We start from the raw sequence: 9,744 nt of genomic DNA on the forward strand, positions 1-9,744 counted from the left end.
CCCGTGAACGAGGATGAATGAAGCCCTGCAATCCACCTGTGGAGCACAGCGGGTTTCTTCCTGGGTTTAAGGGGCACAAGAAGGTTCCTGGGACCTCAGGGAGGTCACCAAGCAGGGAATAAACCCCAGGAGTCCCAGCTCCCAGTCTCCAGGTTTAACTGGTGAATACAGCAGGTTCAGCTGCCATGGGGGGTTGTCCCAGTGCTTCCCTTGGGAGATGCTGAGTCAGTTAGACAGAGCCACTGCTGTGTAGCAGCTTAAGCATCAAAGGAGAAAGGAGAGAGGTTTACAGGAGCGTGGCTTAATTCCCATTTGCCTGTCAGCTCAGAGCACGCACATGTTCAGATATCACAGCACGAGTAACTGATAACCCCTCATTTATTAATCCCTGGTAACTCAATCTGCCCTCTCGGCCCTGAGTGCAGAGCAGAGATGATGCCCTCAGGAGCTGCAGATCAATTTAAATTTTCAGAGCCTCGGTGCCTGACTGACTCCAGAGTGCCAGAGCTCCTTAGAATAACCACGGAGCAGATTTCCTGTCCCAGAACTGAGCCCGGCTCCCCTTCCAGCAGCCCTGGCTGCCACCTTCTCCTGTGCTGGAGTCATTCACAGCCGTGCAGGAGGGCACATGTATGTCTGGAGAACGCTGCCATGACAAGCTGCCACCCCCCCTTTCACACCAGCACTGGGGTCTTCTGGGCACTGGTGCTTCCATGCAGCTCATCTGCAGGAGGGCAGGGACCCCAGGGCCCTTCCTGCTCCTCCCTGTTGCTGGTGGTGCTCAGACACTGGCAAAGCTCCCTTGGAAGTGGCAGTTCCAACAAAGGGCTCAGAGCTGAATTAACTGGGGAAGGTGTGTGAGGACACTGAGGGCACTGGGTGGGTTCAGCTGGACAAGAGGAGATTGAGGGGAGACCTCCCTGCAGTTCCAATTCCTGGGGAGGGGCAGAGGAGGGGCAGGGACTGAGCTCTGCTCTGGGGGGACCAGGGACAGGACCCAGGGAATGCTGGAGCTGTGTCAGGGCAGGGTCAGGTTGGATCTCAGGGAAAGGTTCTTCCCCCAGAGGCTGGTTGGGCACTGCCCAGGCTCCCCAGGGCAGTGGGCACAGCCCCAAGGCTGCCAGAGCTCCAGGAGGGTTTGGATGATCCTCTGGGGCACAGGGTGTGACTCTTGGGGATGGGCCTGTGCAGGGCTGATGATGATCCTTGTGGGTCCCTTCCAGCTCAGCATATATTCTGGGATTCTGTGAAAAGGTGGGGAAACCAAGTCACTGTGTTAGAGCAGGACGTGGCTCAGGACACGCAGCCCAGCAGGGATGGAATCAAACCAAGTTAATAAACTCCCTGGTTAATGGCCCAGATGCAAATCCTGATTGCAGGACCTCGGCTGACTCCCAGCTCCCCCCAGCTGGCTGCACTCCAGGACTGGGACCAGCCCTCCAGTGCCACCTCTCAGGGATCCTCAGGGAGAGTGAAGAGCCCTGGAAGTGAAGGTGGCAGCAGCCCAGCTCTGCTGACCCAGGAGGCTCTGCTTCATTAGCCCCCAAACACTGCTGACCATGAACACTTCCATCCTGGCATTGCAGGTTCTGCTTCTCCATAAAAGCAAAAAGCAGTTTATGAGGGAACAGTCAATAATGTGCTGCTTTATCGCAGCTGCTTGGGAGCAGTTGGCAACTGCACCCTGAGGAATGGGGAGGAGTAACTGTTTCAGGACAGCTGCTGTGCCTCCTGCCAGGGACAGGCTGGGAGAGGGGTCCTGACACCTGTAAACATCCCAGCCCATGGCCACAGAGCTGGAAACCAGCCATAAAGTGGACGTGCTCACTGGTCTCCCCGGCGTGCTGCAGTTTTTTGGGGCTCAGACGGTCTCCTGCTTTGCATTTCAGCAGTTGCAGCCCACCAAGAACCTGCTCTCACCTGGAGATAAAGAGCAGGAGGAGCGGCTGAGACTGAGGGTACAACAGGAGGTGCCCCAAAACATGAACCAAAACACCCTGCTGGTACCCAGGTGGTGGCACAGGCAAGAAAAAGGAGAGGAGCACAGGTTGGGTGAAATGTTCTCGCTTTTATTCAGACTCTGAACAGTCACAAACCCACAGCCCCTCTGCTCCCCAGCACTGCTGCCCCTCCTGCCCCTCAGATGTCCCTCCCCAGCCAAGGGCAATGTCACTTCAAGGCTTCCCCTGCAGGTGAGGTGATACCCTCACCCTCCCGTCCCAGCCTGGCTGCCCTGCAGGCTGAGGCACTTACACAAGTCTCTCTTCCCCAGGTCTTTGGGGAACCTCTGTTTCTCTTTGCAAGATCAGTGGAGAGTGAAATCCACGGGCTTGAGCTGCCGGGGCTGGACAAGGCGCCTCCTGAGGATCCTCTGGAACAAGTTTTTCCTGCCTGTCACAGCAGGGAGCTCCAGGCTGGAGCTGCTCCTCTGGTAACCCACCCCCAGGAGCCTCTTCTCCCTCTTCTGTGCCTCTTTGCTCTCCAGAATGTCTGTTCTTTGGATGTCTCTGGCGGGGCTGGCACATGTCCCTGCTGGGGTCCCGAAGGCTGGGCTGGCTCTGCCGTCCTTGAGACCGGTGGCACGAGGACTCGGCTGCTTGTGGCCCCTCTGGCCTCCATCCTTCTGGGAATCTCCCTCAGCAACAGCCATCCCGGGGTGTCTGCAGCATCCTGGCTCCTCCTGCCAGCCGGGACGTGTCTCGGCAGCGGGACCTCGAGGGTGGCCGGAGCCCGAGTGAAAAAACGCCTCCTCCCTGGTGACCTGCGGGCTCTGCCCCAGGGTGACAAAGCCGTAGGGGGTGGTGACCTTGGGGAGGTGGGGCAGGGACAGAGCTGCCCAGGCAGTGAGGTCTGGGCTCGGCTGGGCGGGGGGGTCAGTGCAGGAGGAGTTGGGGCCGGAGGAGTCGGAGCCCGGCAGCTCCTCCCGCCCCGCCGGGTCCGAGCTGCTCCTCCACGCCGTCCCCTCCAGCTGCCCCATCCCCTTCCCTGAGCCCCTGTGCTTCCCGTGGACGTCCAGGCAGGGGATGGTGAACTGCGGGATGCGGTCGGGGGTCACCACGTGGAAGAAGATGCCGCTGGAGCTCTTGCCCCGGAGCGTCCCCTCCCAGAGGGACATGGTGGCACCGCGGGGCTCCCCGGGCAGCGCTGGCTATTTATGCCCTGCTGCCAGCCCTGATTGCTCCGCGGGCAGTGACGTGGTGACAGCGCTGCCAGGGCCCCGCACCTGCCCCCTCCGGGCCAGCAGCCCTTTGTCACCCGCCCGGGAGACAGATGGAGGGGGACAGGTGAGGACACGCTTGTCCCCAACATCATCGCCTGACCTCCTGCTCTCCCGCGGGGCTGAGTGTCACCCGTGAGGCAGGAGAGAGGGAGCGGCGAGGGGGGGAGCCGGGTGACGGGGGGAGCCAGGGAGGGACGGAGGGGGCACAGCGAGCGGTGCCCGGCGCAGGATGAGTCACCGCCCGTGGGCATCAGGTGGAGCCGAGCGGGAAGGGGCAGCTCGGAGCGGGAGACAAACACTCCAGCTCTGTCTAGCAAAGCTCCCGTCGGGAAAATCTCCCACGCAATTACCCAGAGAAAGCAGCACTTTCAACCACTGCACCCCCCCCCCCGCGTCCCTCCGCCCACCTCTGCCGGTGCCAGGGCACTGCTGGATTGTTTCCCGCAGCTCCCGTCCCACTGGGGGTGGGAATGTGGGGGGGGGACAGTCCCGGGCAGCCCCCAGGCCTGAACCAGGAGAACAGGGGTTGTGCATCCTCCAGGTGGGAGGATGAAGCTGCTCTCCCAGAGGAGCCTCAGCTTTGCCTTTTCTCTCTGTGCAGCAGGAGCAGAGCTGCAGAGTGGGCTATGATTCTATTCTATGATTCCCTGTCACCCTCCCCTGGGCTGAGGAAGCTCCTCCACTAGCAGGGGGACAAGGGCTGCTTTAGGTTGGATCCTGCTCTGAAAATGATGCAGTGAGGAAAAGCAGCTCCATCTCTGTGTGGGCACAGACCAGGAGGGATGCAGAGATCCCCTTCACCTGGGGTCCAGCTTCTCCCATCCCTGGGGGGGCTCAGCAGGGCAGGTTTCTGGCATCTCATCACCTTCAGCTTTTTGCATCAGCACAGGGACATGTCCCAGATCAGTCTTGGTGAGCTCTGACTCCCAGGAGCAGACAGGGACCCCAAACTGAGGGGAAATGAATCCCTAATTGAGAGCCCTTAAGGCTGCCCCAGGCCCAGGGCTGAGAGCAGGAGACCCCCATGGGAGGGCACTGGGCTGCCCCCCAATTAGCAGCTCATCAGTGTAATGAGGAGCACATGGGCCAGGGGCTATAAGTAGCTTGAGGGCCCCAGCCTGGGCTAAGCCAGGTTTCTGTCCAGTCTGGGCTTCATGGAGCAGCAGCAGCAGCTAAAGCTGGGCTCAAGCCCAGAGCAGGTAAAGGTCCTCCAGGTGCCCCAGGGGCTGTTTCTGCTGGGGGCTCTCTCAGAGCTGCTGTGCAGGATCTGACCCGTCTCTCTCTCTGTCTAGGTGAGACCCCTCACCAGCAGTGATCTCCAGTCCTTCTTCAGCAGGTTCCTGGGCCAGATCCTTCAGCTGAGCTTTGTCAAGAACCTGGTAAGTGATGTTCCTGCTGCTGGAGGAGCCCGAGGCCAGGGGGTGGGGTGGGAAAACCTCAAGACTTGGCAGTTTCTTGGGTCTTTCTGCCAGGTATTCTCTTCTTTCAGTCTTTCCAGGTCACCAGATGTTAGAAAGAAATTCTTCCCTGTGAGGGTGGGGAGGCCCTGGCACAGGTTGCCCAGAGAAGCTGTGGCTGCCCCTGGATCCCTGGAAGTGTCCAAGGCCAGGTTGGACGGGGCTTGGATCAACCTGGGCTGGTGGAAGGTGTCCCTGCCCCTGGCAGGGGGTGGGATGAGATTTAAGGTCCCTTGCAACCCAAACCATTCCATGATTTTCCCTCTGCCCTGTACTCAGTGTGAGCCTGTTTTCTGCTTTCCTCCCCATCCTGGAGTTTCCCTCTGCCTGCTTTGGCCTTGCCTTGTTCCCTGTTGCTCATGGTGGTTGCAACATTCACATTTCCCTGCCTGCCTGGGCCAGGAGAGATGGGAGGATTTTGTGAACAAAGTCCAATCCAACAGGTCCTGTTTTACCTGGCTGGAATTGGTCCCATCTCAGCTCCACGCTGGGAGCAGAGCAGGGTTTAAGGCTTTCACTGAGGTCTTTAGCACGTGTGAGAACTCCCAGATACTTAATGTACTTCTTTGCAGCTGAAGGTGCTTCAGAAAGCACGGGTCTGGATTGGATTTTTGATCCCTGTGGAGAGCATGATCAGCCAACTCTGCCCCACCCAGTCTCCCCCCAGGCCGGGCCGCCTGGCCAGGAAGCGCCGGGGGAGGCTCGGGCGCCTTCTCCTCTCCATGGCACCCACCAGGATCCAGAACATCCTGGGCTCCCTGCCAGCAGACTGGGGCCAGGGCAACCAGCCCAGGGGTAAGAGCTCCTGCAACACCCGAAGGCTTTGCAGCCGACAAACGTGGCATGGCAGGGTTTGGGGTTCCTGCGGAGGGCTGGGACACACGGCTCTGTGTCTGTCCTGGGGTGGTGATGGGGCCCCCTGTGAATCCCTGCAGAGATCCTGGAGGCTCCAATCAACCCGTCCAGCAAAGCCAGCAAGAGGAAGAGGGATGATGTGGCTCTGGAGGAGCAGGAGTCCTGGTTTGTGGTGCTGGAGAGGGACTTGCCGGAAGATGACTCTAAAGACCTCTCATATGAGGTGAGATGTTGTGGCTGCTGGGCAGGATTGTTCCTCAGGGGCTCAGCAAGTGGGAGGTGATGGTTTGGGCTCTGAGAGCTCCTGCAGCCTGGGAGTGTCCCTGCAGAGGAGCCTGTGCAGGGAGGGAAGAGGTTTCCTTCACTGTCCCCACTTTGGGGAGTGTCCAGTGAGGAGCTGGACTCTGACCCTGCCGGGTCCCTCCCAGGTGAGCACATCCTGTGAGCACTTGGACATCACTCCAGCAGTGTCTGAAAGGTGTGGGTGCCCCCCTTGTCCCACAGCAGTGAAGTTTCCCTCTGATTGGTGTCTCTGTCCCCCTCTGGCTGTGGCTCCCAGGATTGGTGTGTCCTTCCTCACACCTTCCTTGTCTCTCGGCCTCTTCCCCCCCAGCCCTCGGATGAGGAGTCAGACAGTGAGGAGTACAGGTCCCACAATGACACTGAGGCAGAGCTGGAAGAGCAGGATGGGATCACAATGATGCTGAAGGAGTCCTTGGATCCCCAGGTGAGTGTTCCTGCTCCCTGCTGGCTGCAGATCCATTCCTGGGGACACTGGGAAATACTGGCCTGGAAGGTTGTGCTTCCCTCCTTGTTCCCTTGGCTGTCAAAGTGTCGGGGGTTGCTCAGACTGCTCTGAACATCATGGACCCCTCACGGCCTGACCATGTCCCTCCTCTGCGAGCAGAGGACACACAACCCTCGGGAGCTGCCAGGGCTGGAGGATCCAGCTGGGCCCAGCAGTGGGGAAGGTGCTGCAGACGTGGGCAGTGGTGATGGGGATGCCCAGAAGCCCCAGGCTGACGTGAGCAGTGGGCAGGAGGCTGATACAGAGTGATGACAGCAGCAGTTTGTCCCAGGTGAGGACTCCTGAGACACGATCCCACCCACCCTCTCGGTGGGGAGGTGTCTCAGCCTGGGGGATGTCCCCAGGCTCTGGGCCCTTGTGACACAACCCCTCTGCTGCCAGGGGAGGTAGGGAAGGGTTGTGGGGGCTCCAGGCTTTCTCCCTGTGCAAAGAGACAACCTCAGTCCCCCCAGGGGGTTGAGATGGTGTTGGGTGTGCACGGGGGAGGCATTGTCACCCCTGGGTGATGATGTGCCAAGTGCCACTGGAGCACCTCTGATCCTGCAGGTTGCCATGAGCCCTTTCTGACTCTTTCCCCAGGTATCCTGTACTTTAAAATGGGATTTATGGGAGAGTCTTCACCACTAACAACTTCCTTTGGGGTCACTCACTACTCTAGTCCCAACTGTTCCCAAAGAACCACTGGATACCCCCCTAATTCCCAGGAAGCTGGTGCTCTGCCTGGCTCACAGGGAAGGGGAGGGTGAGGAGAGGTGCAGGGTGGGTTGATTTGAACTCAGTGTCAGTGATGGCAGCCAGTTTTAGGGGGAACATCTCTGGTGTTTTCTAGGAAAACCAGGAAGCCTGACCCATGGACCTGGACCCTCTGGGGCTGCAAAGTTCCTGACTCCCTGGGGCTGCTGTGTCCCTGAGTAAGATGTCCAGTTAAATGCTATGTTGTTTTTTGAAGTTTATAATAAAGTTACCCTGTTTCTCCCTGTGAATTGGGATGTGGTTGGCTGTCAGTACCTGGGGCTGCACCAGGTGATGTGGACATGCTGCTGCTGGGACCTCAGGGGATGGGTTCTGAACCATCTTGTGGCTCTTCATAGCTCTGGGAGGGTGATGACTCTGGGAATGCTGGAATGTGTGATGGGAAGGGGAGGGATGGAGGGAAGGGAACTGGGTTTCCATGTGGCAGTACCTGAGCTTGGACATGCTGACTGGTCCCTGATAGCCCTGGACTGGCTGGTGCCTCCAAGGAACTTCCCTCCACACGCAGAGCATTCCCAGAAATACAGTGGCAACAGGTCTACCTTGTCTGCTTTAAACCTGGGAGCTCTGCATGGAGCCTTGTTCCACATGGATCCTACAGAAGACCCTGGTTCAGCACAAGAGTTGAAGAAACAGGGATTTGGGGTCTGGAAAGACAAATTAGGAACAGAGGGACTCGGTTGGTCAGTGCCTGGACCAAGTCACAGCACCTGAGGCTGCAAAGGGCAGTAACTCCTCCACATGGAGGGTGCAGATGGGAACAGCTCACGGTGTGCCTGGAGCTGCTTTGTGTGTGGATCAGCTTGGACTAACAACACTCCCAGTGCTAAAATCACCTGTGGCATCCTGCAGCTGGACAGGCTGAGCTCTGGGGTGGGTTGAAGGTGGGTGGGCCAGGCCAGCTCTGCTCTGAGCCGGGCAGGGAAGAGCTGCCAGCTCAGGAGTGTCTGTGGGGATGGCTGTGCTCACCCTGTGCCCCGGGCAGAGCCTCCAGGGAAGGACAAACCCTCTCCAGTGCTGCAGGAAGGAGGTATTGAGATGTCCCAAGGTTTTGTTCTTGTCCCCCAGTTCATATGGGCTGAAAAAAGGAGTGGGAGTTACAAATCCAAAAAGCCCAGGGAGTGTGAAGGCAGGGGGTGTCAGGTAAGGAGGATGGAGGTGTCCTGGCCCCCAGGCCCTGCTGGGATCAGGGATGCTGATGTCTCTTCAATTAAAGATTGTTTCCCCCATCAAAAGCAGCTCTGGGGCAGGTTGTGCTCTGTGCAGCTTTTCCTGCTGGATTACAGTGATGGCTCAAAGGGCTTCTCTGGCCAGCAGTGAACCTCTGAAAGGAAGGAATTCTGGTGCTTTAAAAGAGTCAGGACACATCTCCTGGAGCTGCAGCCCTTGGACTCCTCCACTCCAAAGTTGGCTTTACCCCTCCAGAGCTGGCCACGGAGCTGGCACTGGCTCCTCACACCTCTGCTTCAGGGAGGTTTGTCTGGGGCTGGGCAGAGCTGGTTTGCTCCCAGGTTTGAGCAGTTATTTGTGCACCATTAACAGTCCTGAGCCATGAAGCTCAAGGAGCCATAAAGCTGCTCCCCCTCCTTGCCGGGGCAGTGTCTCTTTAAAGGCAGGTGTGTCTCTTACCTGGGCTCATCTGCAGCCTCAACAGCTCTGGTTTCATTACTGCTCAATGATAGCAAGATTTTTTATTTTTAAGATTGATAAAGGAGCTGATGTTGCAACTCCTGGATATTAAATTGGGCTCTGCATTAATTCAGTTGTTCCTTGTTTGCGTTCAATAATTCTCCCATTCTCTGCAGCCAGTGCTTTCAAAGCAGAAATTAATAAAATATCTTTAATGGCATCCTTGAAATCTGTGCTGGCTTTTCCTCTTGCTCCTGAGCTTTAGGAGCACTGGATGTGGAGATGAAGAGCAGGCTTTGTTCCTTGTCTGGGTGTCAGGCTGCAGAGTGACTCTGCCTAAATATAGTGAGGAAGAAACCAGCATTAAATCTGCCTCTCTGCAAATTAATTCTGTGCACACCTGCCTGCCATGAGGGTTTTGCCCAAAGCTTCCCAGATCTTGAGCCCTGATTTAGGAGGAAGAGGCCTCCCCAGATGAGCATGGAGGGAGTAAATGGCTCGGTGGAGTCAGAAGTGGCCGAAGAGCTGCTTGGTGCCAAGGTCACCCTGTGGATCCTGCCCAGGTAAGCAGGTGGTGCGTGTTTGTGGTGGCAGTGAAGAGGAGGGTGATGGGTGCCAGGGTGTGAAGGCTCAGCCTGGAGAGGTGGCTGATCCCTGGGAGGTGCCTGTGTTGGTGGTGGCCTCGTGGGTGTCACCAGGGGCTCTGCAGGGCCGGGTGAGCTGCCCAAAATCCTGCGTGTCCATGGGCTTCGATTTGCCAGGATGAGGCTTGTGCATCCCAGAAGGGCAGCTTTGGGGCCAAAAGGCTGTTTGGGGCAGTGCAGCCAGTCTGCTGGGGTGGGATCTGTGTGGCACAAAGGACATGATGCTTTTGGGGGACTTGGCCCCTCTTTGTGTCTGGGCAGGGGAAGATGGAGAGTCTGTCCTGCTGTAAGGTGAGAATCTGCACCTTTGAGCATCTCTTCAGTGTCCCTGTTTTTCCCTGTCCTGCTCTGGGGCTTTTTTGCCTGTTTTTCCCTCTG

The 9,744-nt window shown here is 57.9% G+C and overlaps 1 protein-coding gene across 1 annotated transcript; it reads right to left on the reverse strand.

The window, feature by feature from the left end:
* Nucleotides 1-2,053: 2,053 nt before the first annotated feature.
* Nucleotides 2,054-3,116, reverse strand: LOC113961443 (C2 calcium-dependent domain-containing protein 4C-like). Its single transcript, XM_027671756.1, has one exon. The coding sequence runs from the start codon at nucleotides 3,113-3,115 to the stop codon at nucleotides 2,306-2,308; it is 810 nt and encodes a 269-aa protein (XP_027527557.1). The 5' UTR covers nucleotide 3,116; the 3' UTR covers nucleotides 2,054-2,305.
* Between the last annotated feature and the right edge of the window lie 6,628 nt (nucleotides 3,117-9,744).

This window comes from Neopelma chrysocephalum, unplaced genomic scaffold (assembly GCF_003984885.1).
Source record: "Neopelma chrysocephalum unplaced genomic scaffold, ASM398488v2 Primary Assembly neopelma1_97205, whole genome shotgun sequence".
In the NCBI taxonomy this organism is placed as follows: domain Eukaryota; kingdom Metazoa; phylum Chordata; class Aves; order Passeriformes; family Pipridae; genus Neopelma; species Neopelma chrysocephalum.

What these genes read in the sequence shown, in the direction of transcription:
- LOC113961443 (XM_027671756.1), bottom strand. Translation starts at nt 3,115, where the DNA reads ATGTCCCTCTGGGAGGGGACGCTCCGGGGCAAGAGCTCCAGCGGCATC.